Raw genomic sequence first — 20,971 nt, 5'->3', positions numbered from 1 at the left:
AATACCAGGGCCCAGGGCGATGCAAAACCGAAGGGGCCCCACACCGGACTATATCACCAGGCCCCTGAACTGCTGGCAGGGGGGAGGGGGGCAGGCTGGTTCTACAGGTCAGAGGCACATGGAAACTCTGCTCTTCTGAACAAAGGACCTTGGGAACAGGGGTGCTGAGGAAAAGGCCAAGTAGACAAATGAGACATTGCAGCGGGGGGTAGGGGGAGGAGGTAGGAGAGGTGATGGTGGTGATGCTGGGGAGTGGCCGGCGGGCACTCACAGGGCAGCGTCTCTGCGCTATTCTTCTGGATCATTATGCAGAGCTGTAGCACCAGTTGGGGGGCGCTCTCCAGAAAGGTCTCCAGGAGGCGCAGCATGTTGACATCTGCGTATTCGTACATCATAGCCCAGTAGAAGCGTCGCTGGTGTTCCTTCTGCCGCTGGCTCTGAATCCCCAGGTACATGGTGCGGATATACCTGTGGGGAGACACGGGACAGAGCACACGTGTGGGTGGGGCTTGCAGAAGGACAGCGACCCCACCTGTGTGGGCATGCCCCGACTTCCTGCAGAAGTCCCCAGGAGCTCGAGTGGGATTCAGATTCAGAAGGATAAAGAGGTGAGGCATGAGGCCCAGTCATGGGAGGGAGCTGGCCCAACGAGGGACCCCAGGCCAGTCCTCTCCATCCTGGTCTCCGCTTATACATAAGGGACATGGAAGCATTGACCAAATGATGTCCCAGGCCTATCAGCTGAGCATTTCAGATGAGCTCAGAGGTAGGTGGGTTTCTTAGGGTACAGGATCGGGGTGGAGGTGGGAAACATTTCAGTAGGGTTGGCATTTTTGTTACTCCAGACAGGAAAAGAACTAACTTGGGATGCTCCTAAGGGCCACTCTCTGGCTGGCCATACCCACATGGGGAGGAGGTGGGCATACTCCCATAGGGACCAGTTGGACTTCTGAAAGGTTACACTCCCCCTCCCCGCATGGGCTCAGATGGCTGAATGGAGGCTCAAGCAGAAGTAGGCCCAAGGCTATTGACCCCCAAGGCCGGTAGGGAGCCTCCGGGTCTGGGCAGTTACAAATCCACTGACCCCTCTCAGAGGGGCCATGACACGCAGACTCTGTAGCGCTAGGAAGCGGGTCCAGCTGGAGAGCCTGGGCCTGCAGGTCAGCACCGAGAACTGTGCCACATTGAAACAGTGCCTTCAGTTCAGTGTGCCAGGCCCTCCTCTTTAGTGAGGAGGCTTCACAGGGTGAGCACATGTATGGAGGGCCCCCTTCCCGTGTGAGCCTCACCATCACCAGAACTTTCTGGAACTTTGTCTCTAAGGATTCGGTGGCTCTACTCAGCATAACCCTCCTGGGAAGCAAGTTATAGTCAGCCTATGGGTGGGGTCCAGGACAGAGGAAGAGCCCAGGATATGGTAGACCTGTCTGGATGGGAGTCCTGTCCAAACACAAGGGTCAAAAAAGTAGAGCTTCCGAATGGTTCAAGAATGGAACCATACACACAGTGACACATTCCTCAGCTAGAACCAGACAGATGGCACACAGGGTTGACAGCCCACTTCAGGCTCGCTGGCCCTCGGGCACAACCCAGTTGAGCCTGCTGGATAGCCCTCTCTGTCCTCTCTATGCACTGACACCGGCACCTCTTCACAGGCACGTGCGGTCCACTCCTGCTCCATAAGAATCCCTCTTCACGAGGCACCCAGAGTGCTCTCAGAAGGTTCTAAAGTGCAGGCAGGGAGACCCCTCTACCATCTGGCTTCCCGGTGCTCAGAATAACCCCCAGCCCTCCAAGGGGCTTAAGGCCTCACCTCACCTCTAACATCTCACCAGCTTTCCTCTCCTGCTCCCTCAGACCTCTCTCTCCTATCTGTCTTTCTTGTTTCCCCCCAGAGTGCAGAAGCCCTGCGTGAGTAGGGACTTGCTGATTACACCCTGGTACATCTCACCGCCTAGCACGGCACCCACGGAAGAAGCAAGTGCATTCTGGGAATGCCTCTTCTCTGGGGCTGGGGACTCTGAGCAGGACCAGAATCTCACAACAACCTCATAGTAGACCCTAAGCATGCTGGAGACAGAGGTACGAGAGGCAGGTGGTTGACAAGAGAAAGGCTGTCCTCATGACAGCGTAGGGGCATCACCCCAAGACTGCACAGGTGGGAACCCATGCTCGAAGTCCAGACTGGAAAGCATACGTTCACAACACACGTTTAAAACTGTAAAGTGCTGCGACCTCTGGTTGCAAAATGGGGGGGGGGGGGAGGGCGCACTCCAGAACAGCAGTTGTGTGCTCAATCTGGAAGGATGGAAGCCCGATCACCTGTAAGATATGCCACACCCGGCTAAGGCTCTAGGAGCCACAGTGAGCTCCAGCTGAGAGGCCCAGGTGACTGCCTTGAACAGATCCCCCACTGGGGAAGTAGGGGTAATCACCTGTTTCTTCATCTCTGCCATGAATAGACAGTTTTGTATGTCAGGATCAACCGCGGAACCATATACACAATGGCTTAAGAGTTAAGGCCACACTGCAAAGGACTCCATCAGGGAGGGATGGGGGAATATTCAGATGGGCCAGGCCTCCTCAGCCGGGTGTCTCTGCTGCCTTGTGAGCAGGCCTTCTTATCGCCATTTCAAAAGTGGGGAAACTGAGGCTGAGCACCAGTCTCTGACTCTATCGTGAGCTTGTGCTTCCTGTGTATTGCTGCTCTGGGTACAGAAGTTCTAGGTCCTTCTGCAGACGTATGCCATCAAGGAACCAGGGAAGGGCTTGAGAAGGGAAGCGCAATGAAACAAGGAAATGAGCTGCGGGTGATGGAACACCACATCTCTTTCCTGAGCCCTTAGAGCAGGACCAGGTCCTGTGAGGTCGCCCTGCAGCTCATTGGACGGCCTATCTTCTATGTGGGCTGCTTCCTCCTGTGGCCACACGGTGGCGCCAGATCCTAAGTTTCGCAAAAAGGAGGCGCCACACCGGTGATCTCATACCTTAGGACTGGCGCCCTCCTATGCGACAGTGCTTGATGCAGGGGCTACCTGCGAGCGGCGGTGCACGTTGGTCAGGATGCACCAGGGTCCCAGCTGAAGGTATGGTAGGTGCCAAGGTCTCCCCTTCCTCTGCACGTTCTAGAAAGCTGCCTCGAACAGGAAGGCAGCCTAGGAGAGAACTCACCCACCCTGCTGCTCCTGGATTGACTACCTCATCATCTCCTGTTACAGCCTGTCACACTGTCTCTCCTTTAGGAGCACCAGATCTTGCAGTGATCAGTATACGAGCCAGGAGGTCGCCTGTCGGCTGCACACTGCAGGGTCCTGTCACCCCCTTCCCCAGGCTGCAACCTCACCCTAACCCCTCCCCTCATCCATCCCCCGACCCCAGATTTACCCGCCAGAGAAGGGCAGTCTGAGAGGAACTCTGGACTCCTGCCAGCATTTCCCATCATCCCCTTTGAAGTGTGTGGCTTCACAGTATACAAAAGTGCGGCACACACTTTACACACAGTAATCTGCATTTGAGTGCAAGACATGGTTCTGAGCAATTGTGTTGAGTTAATGAGCTGAGAGCATTAACTCGCGTAATCCTCACAACGGTTTACAAGGAACCTGCAGCACCACCTCATTCAAAAGATGGCCAGCTGAAGCTCTGAGGCAAAGACCTGGTCCTCAGTTTACCCAGTCGCATAAAGAGCTAAGCAGAGCCTCACCCCTGGACAGTCTTGCTTTGGTTTTTCACAGAAACACGGATGAGACTAGAGCGCACGTCAAATCTAATCATACGTAGAAAGAAAAATGGTGCAACAAAGCCAGATGGGGTTTATCTTGAGCACGGAAGACTGGTTCAAGTTTCCAAATTCAATGACTGCAGACTCCTTCATTAGCAAAACCCACACAGCACATCAACCCAGGCAGGAAATGTCTCTGACAGAATTCAGCAACTATTCTTAATAAAAACACTCAACAAGCAAAGCCTAGAACAGAACTTCCCAGAATCTTATGAAGATGCAGGGCACCAGTGAACCCGCACGGTTAACTTCACACATCACACACACAGGCTGGATGCTTTTGTCAGAAGACCGGGCACAAAGCAACGAGTTCTACTCTCGCCCTCATTCAACCTCGTGCCGGAAGGAGCAGCCGGTTCATCGGCTCAAGATAAAGAATCGTGTACAGACGATGCAAGCAGGCTGCAGAGGCAGTGAACCCAGCTCTATTAGGGGCTTAGACGGAAGCGCTAACATGCTTGTGCAAACACATTCCTGGGACCTATGAGGAACTAGCCCACAGAACAAAGGGAGACACAGGTCAACTACCTGCTCCTGTAGACTACTTATTAACAGCCGAAATTGAAATTTAAAAAATTCCCTTTAAATATTCCCAAACCGAACTTCTTAGATATAAGTCAAGAAGGCATGAAAGGTTGTATAATGACGGTAAATAATGTTAGACATCAGAGACAGACCATTTTCATGAATATAATGGAGATGGTAACTGCCCACTCTCCTGATCTGAAAGCTTAAAGTAATTTTTAAAGGGTTTTTTTAAAATGTGTGTGTGTGTGTGTGTGTGTGTGTGTGTGTGTGTGTGTGTGTGTCTGGATGTCATGGGTATGTGCACATGGAGGCAGGGTGGCTACAGAGACCAGAAGAGGGTATCAGATCCCCTAGGTACAGGCCGTTGTGAGTGACCCAACTTGGGATTTAAACAGTGGTCCTCGGCAAGAGTGGCAAGTGCTCTCACCCCTTGCCACCTCTGCAAACTAGGTTGAATTCTAAGAAAGATCCTAGCAGCCTTCATCTGTGCAGGTGAGCCTAGATCAGCGTATTCTAAAGCGTATATGGAAGACAAAGGAACCCAAATCACGGAACCAACTTTGGAACCAACTTGAAGCACTCACAGTATCTGACTTCTAGGATTTAAAGACACAATAATTGAGACAGTGTTGGCAAAGAGAAAGACATCGGCCAGCGTCTCGAAGCAGACCCACATGAATGAAGCCGGCTGGTTGCCTAGGAAGGAGTACGGAGAATTTAATAGCAAGATGGGATTCTTCCCAATGACGTGGGGATGATGAGTTGATCACATGGGGCAACTGACTTAAAAAATGTATCACAGGCTGCAATATAAAAGTAGGAAACCTTTAGAGAAAAGACAGTCTGCATTAACTGAGGAGTTTACATGCCTGCAGGAGTCAACCCAGTAAGCCTCAGCACTTCAAACTTGCTCTGTGCGTGGCATTAAGGGAATAAAAGGCAAGCTATAGGCGGGATAAAACATCCCTAAATCCCATAGCTGACAGAGAACTTGAGCCCACATTTTCTTCAGTGCTGCAAGTTACCTTTGTTCTAGGAAGGAACCGCAGACCCACACTCACGCATGCAATGATATTTCATGCACACATGGATGTGCACGCATGCACACACACACACACACACACACACACACACACACACACCAGCACCAAAGCCATGAAAGTGAGAGGAGACTCATTAGAAAGAGGTAGCCAGTGGCAGCAAGAGAGAGTAACAGAGAGGGTGTCAAATGTCATTTTCTTAAAATGTAACGAAATTCACTTAAAAGTTAAAGAAAATGTTTTTAAAAAGACACACAAATATCTCTTTTAGCAAGATATGGAGTTCTCTGAGTATGTTCCCAGGAGAGGAACACCTGGGCCATAGCGTAGCACTGTTTTGAACTTTTTGAGGAATCTCCCGATGGATCTCCATAATGAGTGTGCTAATTTGCACACCCACAATGTGAAGGGTTATTTTTTCCCCACAGCATCTCCATTTGTGACAGAGTTGGTGACAGCCCTTCTGATGGGGGCAAGGTGGTGCCTCAGAGTAATTTTAATTTTCATTTCCCAATGACCAGGGATGTAAAACACTTTAAAAATAGTTGTTGGCCATTTTTGCTTCTTCTTTTGAAAATAGTTCATCTTATTAGCCCGTTCATAGGTTAGCAGTTTTTCCCTCGGGGTTTAATTTCTGGGATTCTTCGTGAAATTTAGATATTAGCCCCTTGTCTGAGGTGTAGCAGTGATATCTTCTCGCACTCTGTAGACTCTGCTAATGGTTTGTTTCGCATGAACATCCTTGTTTGTTGCTGCTCCATATAAGAGAGCAATGAAACGGAACCAACCTAGATGTGCATCAAGAAGTGAATGAATAATGAAAATGTGGTCCACACACGAACTGGAATAGGATTCAGTTGTAGGAAAGGAAGCAGCAAACTGCAGGAAAATGAGTGTGCTTGCGAAGCGTAAGACTATGTGAGGTGACCTAAACTCAGGGGAAAACCCGACAAGTTCTCACTTTCCTTCCCATACAGACCCTAGACTACAATACAAACATGTAGATGTAAGTGGGCCCTAAGCGTGGGCATGGCAAAACATTTAGAAATATTAATGTTAATATTAGGTCATGGAGAAGGGCAGGATTAGGCAGAGGGACACGCGGGACGTGGAAAAGGATATAAAGCTTTTGTTTAGTTTCAGTTCTGCCACAGTTTGGCGGGCAAGTAAATAAAAAATACAATTGACAGAGAAAGTCTAAAACCCTAAGCGAAGCCCCATGGCCTCAGGGTGGCCATTCTAGCTTCATAGAGGTCAACTGGGATCCATAAGGCTGGAACTGGAGAGGTGTGTGAGCGACTTCCGTAAACTGCCTTAGGTTTTTAACTGCTGGTTAATCTTGGAGGCGGAACGTTGGCATGGGCTCCCAAGTAGTCCTAGCTACTTGGGAAGCTGAGACAGGATTTCTTAAGCGCGGGAGTCCAGGGTGAACCCAGGCAACACAGAGAGACCATTTCTCAATAAAAATTCAATTTATGAATATAAAACAAACAAGGGACGTCTGGGAGTAAGGACGTAAAGCTTGTGTTTTAGCGACAACACACGGTCTGTCCCCAAATGCCAGTTAGTTGGAACTATCCCACTTTCCCCAGGAGCAAGTCCACAGTCCCCTGCCTACAACACAGACCTATAGCCTGAGAACTCAGAAGGCCATACCTAGGGACATCAAAGGGCCCAACAGGGAAGGCAATATTAGGAAGGGTCATGCAAGTGAGATTTACCGCCTTTATCCCGCCCTTGCTCCACTCACTCTTAAACAAAATCTTTGGTCCTAATCCTGGACACCGGCTTGAAAGATGACTTCACATGGCTTAGAGAAAGATTACTATGGGTATACTGACACCTCTGGGCCTTTGGGTAGGGACTATTGGGGCATCACGAACTAGCCCAATGACCTCGTTCTAAAGGACATGTGTCTTTGGACCAAATTGGCTCTGGAGAGCTATCTGTGTGGACAGTGATGCAAACTGAGTGACCTTAGCAGCCATTAACCCTCCCATTCACCTAGCAATGGCTTTTCTCAGGAGCCCACCTTTTGGGTCCCATCTGGTTTATTCAGAGGGAGCCTGAGACCCCAGCCTGGCCTTAGTCCTTCAGTCTCCTCTAAGTCCTCAGGGTCCCAATCCAGGTTCCTACTCCAATCCAGGGCTTGGCCAGCTTTCGCTTCCTAGCTCTGGAGACCAGGAAGGCCTTTGGATAGCATCTCCCCAGTGCCTGGGATTGGGGCTCCGCCCTGCCTGGAAGTCACACAGTTGGCCCTCACTGCTTGATGCTTCCTATTTTTCTGGATTTCAGGGGCCAAGCAGGGGGTCCCCGGCTAGGTGCAACCCTACATCTAGCTACACCAGGGAAGATCTGGAACATGTGTGTAATTCCTAGTGAGCTTAACTTACAGCTGGAAGAAGCTCAGGAAAGTGTGCGCTTCCATGTGTATCTTGTTCAGGAGGGCCTGGCCTGGTAGGGACCAGAGTCCTGGTGCCTGGAAGACCCTGGTGCCATAGAAGATAAACATAATGACATAACAATGCTAGCCTATTTCTCTGTCTCTGAACGTATAAGCCAAAAGGACATTGGATACACCTGACCTCTCGAACTTGCAGCCTAGAAACATGTACATTATGGGGTGTGGGCTGTTTCCTCTGGTGTCGATGTCTGACTGGGCGCTGCGGTTCACTGCCCGCTGCCTGGCATGGAGAGAGTGGGTGGAACTACATTCGGCCAACCCAGGGAAAAGACCAAACTCAAAGTTCCATCTATGGTTACATGTGTGGAATGATTTTCCATAGTCCCGCTGCAGCGTTAAAGCATTGCGATCTGAGCTGTCGCGAAGTCACACTGTAGCAGAGAGGAAACAGAGAGGGGAGGAGGGAAGAAAGGAGAGTGGGAGAAGATAGAGCAGGGGTGGGGAGGCTGAGACAGACAGGATGGGAAGAGAGGAAGGGAGCATAGGAGAGGGGAGGAGAGAGCTGGAGCCCCCACAGGTTTGCCTCTCTGTTCTGCCAACAAGGGCATGTGTGCTGGTCTCCCGACTCCAACCCCACGTGGTTACCGGGACTTTTCCTTTTCTTAAAAAAATTTATTTATTATGTATACAGTGTTCTGCCTGCACATTAGAAGAGGGCACCAGATCTCATTACAGATGGTTGTGAGCCACCATGTGGTTGCTGGGAATTGAACTCAGGACCTTCGGAAGAGCAGCCAGTGCTCTTAACCTCTAAGCCATCTCTCCAGCCCCCGGGACTTTTCTTCTAAAAACCACAGGTCAATCAGGGGGCCATGGAGACCCTGAAAGTCACTGGAAATATGCTGGAAGACTGAGCGGAGACTACGGAAGGACCTGAATTTCACCTGTGACCCAAAATGACAGAGTAGGCCACCTGGGTTCAGAGTGAACTCTGCAAGGAGGCCCCTTTTCTCCTCAGAGCATCTGCAGACAGCTATTCTGGAAGCAGAGCAAGCACAAAGCCAAATGCTCGTCAAGGGGCTCTAAGATTTTACCAGACCCTGGGACACTTCTTGCCAACTTGCAGAACCACCTGCCCAGGTCACAGGTGTCTTGCACATAGTAACTGTGACCTTAGATGCCAACCACTTTCCTTTTGTAATAGGCTACTGAGCGCCTCACCGGGAAGCCGCATCATCCCTTGCTGGCTGGTGTCACAGAAACAGGCCGTCGCCCCCAACTTCAAGGCAAAAGGAGGGAATCAGAGAACTCACTCCATGCCACCAGTTCTGACTGTCCCCTTGGAGTCTGGATCACCATGCAATTGACTCTTGAAGAATGGTATATCAGAACTGGAGTCAGGTGAGGCGACAGTCATGATCCCTGACGCTATACTGGCTGGGCCACACAGACCAGACCTCTCAAACACCAAGAAAGACTCGATGGCCCCTGGAACAGCACTCAGCTTGAGGAGGCAGAGGGTGCACCTCTCCTCTTGCCTCAGGCTATTCTAAATATCCTTCCCACGCATCCCTGCTAGAGATGCAGAACTACCTATAGGTTGGGCTTGGTGACAATAGCGGGGACCTGGTATACAGAATCTTGAAGGTTGGCCCCACCAGTTAGGAGTGTGTAGAACCTGGCAGGCCCCTGTTCTGTATTCATTACTGTCCTGAGTCCAGCATCATGACCTTCTGGAGACAAAGAAATCAGTTATGACCAGAATAGGTCACTCATGAACGTTGACATTGCTGAAGATCCAAGTTATCTAAGATTAAGATCTAATTTCTCTGTGGGGTCGCAAGACCCAGGTGCAGGACCCAGTCCAGAGATGCACCCCATGGATCCTCTGTCCCCAGTATTCAGCACACAGGAATATCCAACAACAGGAAGATCCTGTTGGATGTCACCAACTGATAGAAGTGGCAGGGCCAGGCCGCCTGTCTGTAGAGCCTTCAGCCTGCATGGCCATGCTGTCTGTGTGCTCCTTGGGCTACTGGGAACTTTAGAGGCTGTGAGGAGCTTGGAGGCACTGGGATCCAAGATTCTGGGGCTTTCTATGAGAGCCTCTGCTTTGACTGCAAGTTTGAGGTCATTAGGCCAGTAGGCATAGCATGACCTATGACCTACTGCCCCTTGAATCCCGGAAAGAGGTCTTCAAGGCCCAAGGCTACAGTAATGCGCAGGACCCTGGTGGTCTGTCTAAGGTCTCCACCAGCAGCAGCACATATATGACCAACCTATGGGACAGTAGGCTGACTTTTTCATGGCAAAGAGCTGTTTAGTCTCTTTCTGGAAAGACCTAGCAAGACAACCTCAAAGGCAGAACAGGACTTTTTCACTGAGGTTAATAATAAGCAGCCACCTGCAGGACTCCTTGCTGCTTTGAAAATACCTTTGTGCTGTATTCCATCTGGACACATGCAGGCACGCCTGTGGGGCCACCCGAGGTGGCTCTGCCCTTGTCTCATGTGGGTGCTATGAACATATCATATTCCCTCGCACATATATGCACAGCTGAACTTGCCCACTCTTCACAAGACACACGGCACACAGTGTTCACAATACCCATACACTCTACGTATATACTGCTCTGTTACAAATGCACATGCCCCCACCTCGCATGACATGGATTATCTACAGAGTGTGCACATGTGTACACACACGCCACGCAACACACACTCAAGTCCGATTTGGACAGACACTGTAGACACCGTCGCGCCGACACAGCTTTATATCCACAGCCCATCTGGACTGCTGGGGGGGAATCTGCCTGGCTCCGCTGCCCTGCAAAGTACCTTCTCCTGGTTATTCACTGCCATCATGGCCTCCAGAAGGAAAGGGACAGACTCAGAGAAAAGCCTACCCATGCTGAGCTATGGGGCCCCCTCCAAGAAACTGGACCATCTCACAGAGATAAGCCACCTCCCCTTTATTTAGGAGTCAAGTGACAAAGGAGGAGCAGGGTCCCCAGATTATATGATACCCCGTCCTCATTCTCTTTTAGATCAGGCTGGCCTTGAACTCAGAGATCCACCTGCTTCTGCCTCTCAAATGTTGGGATTAAAGCCGTGCACTCCCATGCCTGGCCAACATCTACATTCTTGAAGACAGCTGGGCTAATGGTCTCCAAACCACTTGAGCTCACTGGGGGCTCAGTTTGCCAGGTCTTGCCTCCAACCAGCCTGCTCCATGCCACTGTTCTTCCCCACCTGGACAGGCTGGTTTGGGAAGCCTGACTTATCACAGTGACTTGGAAGTGTGACGTTCTCAGACCTGCCTCTTCGAAGTGGAAGGGGTGTGGAATCTCCTTCCTGTGCGTCCTGTCCGTTTCCAGGCACATCTCAAGATCAAAGGACCAGAGTCAGTGGCTTATGTGGCAGCTGTGGAATAAAGTACCCAGAGGAGGAGATAGCAGTGTGGAGGCAGCGGCTGCCTGGCTTGTGTAGGCCTTTTGTTTGTCTAGGACTCTTCATCACTTCCATTTTACAAAGAAAACAGAGGCCAGTCTAGATGTTGTCTCCCAAGTGCCTGTCCCTCCGTCTTTAGGAGCTACATCCCATGTTTACACATATCTGCAGGCACCTCTCATCTGATGGCTCTCCACCCATAGGCTCATCATGGTGGTTAGGTTCAGTCATTCCCTGGTGTGGGAGGTCTTTCTGTATATGTGTTGCTTTTATTGGTTAATGAATAAAGAAGCTGCTTTAGGCCAATGGCTTAACAGAATATAGCCAGGCTGGAAGAGATATATATAGAGAGAGTGAGTGGAGTCAAAGAAATGCCATGTAGCCATCAGAGGGGAAAGATGTGAGCTATCAGCTAACCTTGCCAGTAGGCCACAAACCTCATGGTAAAATATAAAATAATGGAAGTGGGTTGATTCTAGATGTAAGAGCCAGTTCACAATATGCTTAAGCTATTGGCCAAACAGTATTGCAAATAATATAATTCCTGTGTGATTATTTCAGGAGTCTGGTCAGCTGGGGGACGAACAAGTGACCTCACACAACACTTACCCTCTGACCATGATCCTCCCAGGGCAGACTGGGCTCTCTCTAGATGACTCAATCCCATGCCAAGGTTATTTCTTGTCCCTTGTCCTCATGTCTTATTAGGACAGGGGCCTCGAGCATGGGAGCCTCAATGTGATAACAGCTTCCTTCCATTGGAGGAAACGAGTTTCCTCTATCTTGAGTGCCTGTCCTTACACGCATGCTCTCCTGGATGCTTTAGGATGACGAAGACAAGGCAAGAGGATGCAGCAGGATGTACAGCCTGCAGACTGACCTGGAGGTCTCTGCCTCTCTGTCCCGCCCCACTTCATTTACTCCTTTGAACAATAGGATGTTCATCATGTAATAGATGACCTATTAGTTCCAAGGTGAAGAGATGTAAGTTCAGAGAGTAGAACGACCTGGCCATGCCATACAGCCAGATCCAAGCCTCTCTCTGCATGGTTGTGTGGCACGTCCATGCCCACCATGCAAGCCTCTCTACACGTGGTAATAACTCTCTTGCGCTTCATTGCGCACTCACCCTGTACTGGAGTCACTTGTACACACAGATGCTTCTCCAGACACATTTTGACCCTCAAGATGGCATCTAGAAGCTCAGGGTCCACGTGCAGTCGGTGTGCTAGGGCGAGCCTTGTGCCTGTTCTGGTGGAAAAGCTGTTTTGGCCATCAGATGCCAGCGATCTTGGATTTGAGCACGGGCGGCCTGCGTTTCCAGAGATGGACAGCTGGAGTGGGCCCGGAGCTGAGTCAGAGCCAGCGAAGATGGGGTGAGCACCAGGAAGCACTTAGCAAGTGGAGCCAGGAGGGCAGTGCAAGGGAGTGGGAGCGGGAGCGGGTGCAGATCCTTCAGCTCCAAGGGCAGGGCTGCAGCTGCTGACCTCCAGGGCTCTCCCAGCTCTGGTGTTTATCATGTGCTCAGAAGAACCACACACAAGTCTCACCTCTCAACCCCCTCAAAACCACGCCAAAGACTGGATGGGTCCAGGGTGCTGCCAGGAGGAGTGACCAACACAGACCCATGAAGGCCACAGGACTCCGGGGCCATGGGCTCTCTCCTGAGTATGAGGGTGGATTCTAGAACCTTTAATAGGCAGGCTGGCGTACATTTCTCTCTCTCTCTCTCTCTCTCTCTCTCTCTCTCTCTCTCTCTCTCTCTCACACACACACACACACACACACACACACACACACACACACACCAGCTGAGACGTTATTGACATGGAGAAAGGTGGAGGGGCCAGCTGCCAGCTCAGCCCCTGTGTGCAATGCATCAAATCAGAGCTATTTTTAGCCCTTTTCTCCCAGTCCCGATATCAGCTGAGCTCTAGTGGGGGGCTTAGAGAGAATAAACCAGAGAACAGGCAAGAGACGACGCTCCTCCCAGTGGCTCAGGGCAAGGGTGGAGAAGAGCCTCGTGCAACCTCTGGAAACAGACAACTGCGGTAAATATGCCCATGGTCTCCTGGACTCTAGGAAAGACTGCATTCTCTCTGAGCCCTCTGTTTCTCCGCCCGCCCCTCATCCGCCAAGAGCACTCACTGCTCGGCAGCCGAGGCCCCTTCCCTTAGCCGCCTCTGGGCAACCTCATCAACACTGTGGAGCCACGAGGGCTGGAGTGGGACCAGCCAATATAGGAGTCTGAGCAAAGGGATCTGAGCAAAAGTTCAATTCAAATGCTCCCCTTTCTATGGTGAGAATCCACTCGATCTGGGTTTGGGGAATCAATTACGGCATGCAAATCAGAAGTTCAAGGTTATCCTCAACTATAAGAGACCCCGTCTCAAAAATAAAGTGAGAAAATGAGACGAGAAAATGTGCCCGCTCAGTGATTTCCATTTTTCCCTGGTATGCTTCTATCCTCTGGCTTTCCTGGAACACCTCCACGTAGCTGTGTCCTCCCCACCTTCTCCAGATCCCCACCATCCATAGTATTTGACTCTCTCCTACAAAATGGAAGGAGAGCCCCAGCAGCAGAGTGTGGGCTGTAGTCTAGGCTCCTCTCCACGGATCCAGCCACCTGTCTCTACACTCAGGGGGACATAACTGTTTATGGACACACCCTCAATGGAAGGCAGTCAGGGCCCCCGTATGCCATGTGTGGAGTCAGGGCTTGCCTAGTCATGGAGGAGTTAAAGTCAGCAGGAGATACTGGTGATCTTCCAACAGGATGACTGTCCTCCATGGAGTACATCCACAGCGGTACCCGTTTTACAGATGCGAAGAACAGAAGCAAATGGTCTCAGCTCATCCAAATGCACAGGCCAGAATGCATAGATTGCACTGTCCGCAAGCAGCAGCTTCGGGGAGTCGGGAAGATGCCAGGAGGAGGTAGAGCCCAGCAGGGGCTCAGACCTCAAACCTGTCCCTGCCTGAGGCTCCACTGCATCCTCTTCCTGCCTCTTTCCTCTCTCGGCAGTACAATGCAGGACAGATGGGCGGGGACCAGAGGTAGAATCTCCCCACTGCCCGCCCGCAGACTTTACTTCTAGATTATCTTAGCCTGGCCAATGGGTCACACAGGGGTTCCCCAGAGCTCTGCATCCACAGGCTACCCAAAAGCCCTCCTGAAGATATTGTGGTAGGGCTCCTTTCTTCCAGACCAGGTGCAGGGATCCCCCCTCTCCAGGGACCCCATGCAGATGGCAGCACCCATTCCTTCTGGGACCCATCAGAAGCTGAGAGCCTCTCCTGAGCCAGGCAGAGGAGTCAGCTATGTGAGGACCATGCATCCTGCCTTCTCTGTCATCCCCACCTTGGGCCTCAATCACCTCTTATGTGAATAGGGCCATGCGCCTCTGGGATTCCCTAGTGGGACTGATTGACACAGTCCTACCATGGTCCGAGTCTAACCTTTGTGTTAGACAGAGGACAGGAGAGCCAGGCTCTTCCTCAGACAGAGATATGAATAATTCACCAATTTGCCCTTCAGCACACTGGGAAATAACCCAAGCCAGCAACCACATATGATACTGCTGGCAAGCGCCAAGGACCCCTCTGCTCTCTGGCAAAGCTCCTCCCTCCCAAGGTCACCCAGGAGCAATTGCGGAGCACTTCCTGAGGCAGCTGGCTTGCTAGACACTTTACACACTCCGTCCTGTCCGACCCTCACATCTGCCCCACCAGGCCGTTTCTCTTGTCTACCCATTCCGCACAGGAGAAAGCAGATGCACAGAGATGGTGTGTCACTCATCCAAAGTCACACAGCTGGGTGGTGGTGGGTGCTGGCGTTCACTGTCCTCTTGCCCTCTGTGAATTACACAGAGTCACATCCGCATTCCTGAGCCAGTCCTGACCCAGCTACCTGAAGTCTGGAGCACAGGGCATCCCAGGTCCCCACCCTTGTAAGTCAGCTTCCACCTGGAGCACACGGCAAGCAAAGGAGTAAATAGTGATATGACGTCATGCCAGGATGGGAAAGGGAGGGGAACTGAGGACAGAAGTGACATGGGACACAGATCCCCTGGAGCGAGCTGCTGTGCTCTGCCCAGGGAACAGCTAGCTCACAGTTCAGAGAAGCAGACAGCTGAAGGGACAGCTAGAGCAACTCTGGGCAGACAGCAGCTCAGAAGACTTCATCTCCAGTAACAGACATGGCCCCGGCATGCAGCACCCAGACGACTGCTTTAGCTTTACTCCCAAGTGTCCCCGCTCTCTTGTAGGAGTCCCCAGCTTCTGAGCCTCAGTGTTCTCCCAGTCAAACGGAAGGACTGCTTTACACGACCGTATAGCCTCTCCCCATGCTGATGACGGACACGTGGGACCAGACCTAATCTGCCCCTTATGCAGGAGGGGTAATGACTCCCAGGGTCCCCTCCCTCTCTGCTCACTAGTCCCCACCTCTATGACCCCTCCTTGACAGTCACAAACCAGCAACGGGACCACACAGGATCCATCCAGGGAACCCCTCACATGGTGTCTCTGATGGGTTGGAGGAGTAATGTGTTCTTCTTGCCTGGTCTGAGCTGGGCAAGGAGAATCTGAGTCTGGTCAGGCTCTTGACATCAGGAAGGAAGGGTATGGTGGTGGGGGGGCAGGAGATTTATTTCCCTACCTTTCCTTCAAGGAACTAGGGTAAGCTGGCATCTAAAGGTAATTCTGGGCCAGGTGTGGGGGGGGGGTCAAGAAGGAGAAGGACCCTCAGCACAGGTGTCTAGTCCCCTAGGTGCAGTCCAAGTTCCGCCACATGGCCTCCTGGACTACACCCCTCTCTTCCCAGAGTCCTCCTCATGTTTCATCCCCACCCTCATACAGAAGGGGCCTGAACTCACCTGGAGGGCCCACCGAGGACATTCTTTGGTAGGATAGGCACAGCCTGTATATTTACAGTCTAGCACACATGGTCAGGCACACTAGACCCAGCAACAAGTCCCCAGGAAAGAAATGCCATAATCTCTTGTTTGGGACATGTGCCTGCCAGTCCGAGCCATCACTCCATCACGATGGCTGCGAGGCTCCCACAACTTTGTGCACCTTTGTTCATCCTGTTGTAAAGTGTTGGGGGAAACACGGGATGACCTGACTCACTCCACCATCTCACATACAGCTTTATTCACGGGAATTCCGGGTGTGCCATACAGCAGCTTCAGCATGTTCTCAGAGTCCTGCACCGTCACCATGGCCTCCTTCCAAAACCTCAGCACACACTCAAAATCCTGCACCCGTTAGCTCTCCATTCACCAATATGTTTTGGTCAGCGTATCCAAGATGCATCATACACAGGACTCATGGGAAGCACGGCACAGCCCCGTGTCTGCATGGTCCACTGCTGGGCATCAGGTATCAGCCGCACTCCTTTCTATCACTGAGTCATTTCACACTGTGGATTTGTGACAGTTAGCGCACCAATCCAATAGATGCTGTAAGGAAACACAAACCTACGCATGCCGTGTGCTGTGTACAGATTTCTTTATGGGTGTATGTTTTTGCCTCTCTTGGGTATTTCTCTAACTGGGATTGCTGGGTCATAGGTTAACTCTATGTTTAACTGTCTGAGGAGCTGCTAGGTGTCTCTAGAGTCGTCCTGTCATTTTACACACTGTCAACAATGTGTGCAGTTTCCAATTCTCCACATCTTCGCCCAAGGTGCTAAGATCGTGTTTTGATTCCATTTTAGCTCTACCAGCATGGTTAGGTGATACCTCACATGTCTCCATGCATCCTTTTCTAATTCCCAGTGATGTTCAGCCTCTTTTCTCTTGCTCACTGACTGTTTGTATGTCTCAGAGAAATATGTATCTGAAGAAAGTTTTATTGGGGTCGTTTGTTCATTTATAATGTAGATATCTTCTCTGTTATTAAGAGGTTTTTGAGGGCTGGACAGATGGCTCAGCAGTTAAGAGCACTGAATGCTCAGCAGAGGTCCTGGGTTCAGTTTCCAGTGTGGCACATACCAATTCCAGGGGAATCTGATGCCCTCTTTTGGCACACATACACATAGGCAAAACACACATACATTAAAATAATAAATAGATCCTGAAGAGATGTATCGAGTCCATCTATTTTTAAAAAAATCTCTATTCTGTACAGTCATCAAAAGTCTCCCAACTCCCCCCGCAAAAGCCTAGAGCCAGATGGTTTCAGCACAGAATTCTACAAGATTCTTAAAGAAGAACAAATGCCAATACTCCTCAAATGGTTCCACACATTAGAAACAGAAGGAACATTGCCAAACTTTTTTGTAGGCCGCAATTACCCAGATACCCAAACCACACAAAAACATTACTAAGAAAGAGAATTACAGACCAATCTCACTCATGCAAAAATAGTCAATAAAATACTGGCAAACCAAATCCACGAACACACCAGAAAAATCATCCACCATGATCAAGTCAGTTTTATCCCAGAGATGAATGGATGGTTCAACATATGAAAATCTGTCAATGTGATCCACCATATAAACAAACTAAAAAAACCACATAATCATCTCATTAGATTCTGAAAGAGCCTTCAACAAAATACAACATCCCTTTATGATAAAGGTCTTGGAGAGAGCAGGGATACAAGGAACATACCTAAACATAATAAAAGAAATATAGAGCAAGCCAACAGCCAACATCAAACTAAATGGAAAGAAACTCATAGTGATCCCACCGAAATCAGGAACAAGACAAGGTTGTCCACTCTCTCCATAGCTATTCAATATAATTCTTAAGGTCCTAGCTAGAGCAATAAGACAACAAAAAACGATCAAGGGGATACAAATTGGAAAAGAAGTCAAAGTCTCACTATTTGCTGAAAATATGATAGTTTACATAAGCAACCCCAAAAATTCTACCAAGGAACTTCTACAACTCATAAACACCTTCAGTAATATAGCAGGATACAAGATTAACTCGAAAAAGTCAGTAGCCCTCCTATACACAGATGATAAATGGGCTGAGAAAGAACTCAGAGAAACATCACCCTTCACAATAGCCACAAATAACACAAAATATCTTGGAGTAACTCTAACCAAACAAGTGGAAGACCTGTATGACAAGAACTTTAAATCTTTGAAGGAAGAAATTGAAGAAGACACAAAAAATGGAAAGATTCCCATGCTCTTGGGTAGGTAGAATTAGCATAGTAAAAATGGCAATCTTGCCAAAAGCAATCTACAGATTCAATGCAATGCCCATCAAAATCCCAGAAAAATTCTTCGCAGACCTTAAAAGAACAATACTCTACTTCATATGGAAAAGCAAAAACCCAGGATAGTCACAACAATCCTATACAATAAAAAAAAAACTTCTGGAGGCATCACAATTCCTGACTTCAAACTCTACTACAGAGCTACAGTACTGAAAACAGCCTGGTATTGGCATAAAGACAGACAGGAGGACCAATGGAACCCAATCAAAGACCCAGATCCACACACCTATGAACACCTGATTTTTGATAAAGAAGTAAAAAATATAAAATGGAAAAAAGAAAGCATATTTGACAAATGGTGTTGCCATAACTGGATTTCAACATGTAGAAGAATGAAAATAAACCCATATCTATCACCATGCACAAAACTCAAGTCCAAATGGATCAAAGACCTCAACATAAAGCCAGCCACACTGAACCTCATAGAAGAGAAAGTGGGAAGTACACGTGAACGCATTGGCACAGGAGATTACTTCCTAAATATAACCCCAGCAGTATAGACACTGAGAGAAACAATTAATAAATGGGACCTCCTGAAACTAAAAAGCTTCTATAAAGCAAAGGACATGGTCAACAAGACAAAATGACGGCCTACAGAATGGGAAAAGATCTTCACCAACTCCACATCGGACAGAGGTCTGATCTCCAAAATATATAAAGAACTCAAGAAATCGGTCATCAAAAGAACAAATAATCCAATAAAAAATGGGACACAGACCTAATCAGCGAACTCTCAACAAAGGAATCTAAAATGACTGGAAGGCACTTAAGGAAATATTCAACATCCTTAGTAATCAGAGAAATGCAAATCAAAACAACTCTGAGATTCCATCTTACACCTGTAAGAATGGCCAAGATCAAAAACACTGATGACAACTTATGCTGGGGAGGGTTAGAGTAAAGGAAACACCCCTGCATTTCTGGTGGGAGTGCAAACTGGTACAGCCGCTTTGGATATCAGTATGGCGATTTCTCAGAAAATTAGGAAATAACCTACTTCAAGACCCAGCAATACTACTTTTGGGTATATATCCAAAGGATTCTCAATCATACTACAATTCACATCCCAGAGAACCTAGACAACAATGAGAACCCTAAGAGAGGCATACATGGATCTAATCTACATGGGAAGTAGAAAAAGACAAGATCTCCTGAGTAAATTGGGAGCATGGGGACCATGGGAGAGGGTTGAAGGGGAGGAAAGAGGAAGGGAGGGGAGGAAAATATAAGCTCAATAAAAAGAATAAAAAATTAAAAAAGAAAAAATCTCTATTCTGGATACAAAATTTTAATCAAATATGCAGTTTACAGACACTGCCTCTCACTTTGTGGACTGTCTTCTCATGTAATGGATGGCACCCTTTGAAGGACAAAGGCTTTTAGTTTTCATGGAGTCTAACATGCTGAGATCCTATGCAGCAACCAGATGGCTTTCCTGGAATGTCCAAAGCCACTCTCTGCCAGGTGACCTGGTCCCCTGATCCTACCTGCTCTCTCCTCAGCCTCACTCATTGTTATTGGGGTCATCCAGTTCACAGGGACGTCATCCCTTAAAATATCTGTCTAGGACTCCATCAGTCTGTCTAATCCTTCATCCTCCATAATCAGTACAACAAAGCCCTAAGCAAGAGTCTCAAAAAGTGGCAAACATCTTGATACAGAAGGATCTGACTCCTCCCTACCCTTGGGCTTTCAGAGTTTGAGGAAGCCTTGAGGAGTCACTCAGTACATGGTGTCTCCTTTCCCCACTATGGAAGGTTCCAGGTGGCTGGGGAGGTCCACCTTCCAACCTCTCGCAGCCTTTGCGGACAGACACACAGCTCTAGGAAGTGGATGGCTTTGCTCCCAACAGGAAGGAATGTATATGGTTGGCAGGACAGATGGAGAGGAAACCTGCCGTGAGCTATGCCACCCTACCTGTTCCCCAGCAGCACAGTTGGCTCCAATGCTCTTGGCCATCCATTATCACAGTGGGGGAAGAATTTAGCAGGGCTCTGGTGGGCCTCTACCCATAGGTCACACCAGATGAGTGGCCAGGAATGTTCACAGGGATTAGAAACACTTGTTTATGTCCCAAGAACTTGAGCCAACAAATATGTCAAAGCTAAAATTGGCCACTTGTGTTATTAAAGTTTTAAAAACCTAAACCAAAGCATGACGAAAAAAAAGAACAGTGATTAAACTCTAATATTTACTAAATTAAAGCAAGGAGAAGAAACGTGTGGAGATTTGGCATGTGTGTGGGCCTCGCTGTGTGCTGTGTACTCTGGAGAAGTCACTTGCTCTCCCTGAGCCTTCACCTGAGTCAGGTTGAAGCATCCAAAGGGCCTGCGGTGCTGTTTACCTCACCTTCTCGTCTCAAAATAGCCCGAGTCAGACTCTGCAGGCCATTTCATGAGATGGCAGTCCCATTTGGATGATGCCCAGGCCAAGTCATCTGGAAAAGAAATGTTCTGTCTGAGCCATCTGTGAGCAGCCTTGTAGGGACCGAGGTCTGAAGCCTGGGATCCAGATTTGAATCTGGCCCTCT

The 20,971-nt window shown here is 49.3% G+C and overlaps 1 protein-coding gene across 1 annotated transcript in view; it reads right to left on the bottom strand.

Annotated features, from left to right (window-relative positions):
* The window catches only part of Xkr6 (XK related 6), a 216,755-nt gene that overhangs the window by 21,599 nt on the left and 174,185 nt on the right, over positions 1–20,971 (bottom strand). The window contains exon 2 of the mRNA XM_085698641.2: positions 272–468. Within this exon, the coding sequence (XP_085554767.1) occupies positions 272–468 (197 nt within the window). The remainder of the gene's footprint in view (positions 1–271; positions 469–20,971) is intronic.

The sequence above is a fragment of the Myodes glareolus genome, chromosome 12 (assembly GCF_982192425.1).
Source record: "Myodes glareolus chromosome 12, mMyoGla1.1, whole genome shotgun sequence".
Classification (NCBI taxonomy): Eukaryota; Metazoa; Chordata; class Mammalia; order Rodentia; family Cricetidae; genus Myodes; species Myodes glareolus.
The sequence above is the reverse complement of the archived record's forward strand: the minus strand, read 5'-3'. Positions and strand labels throughout refer to the sequence as shown.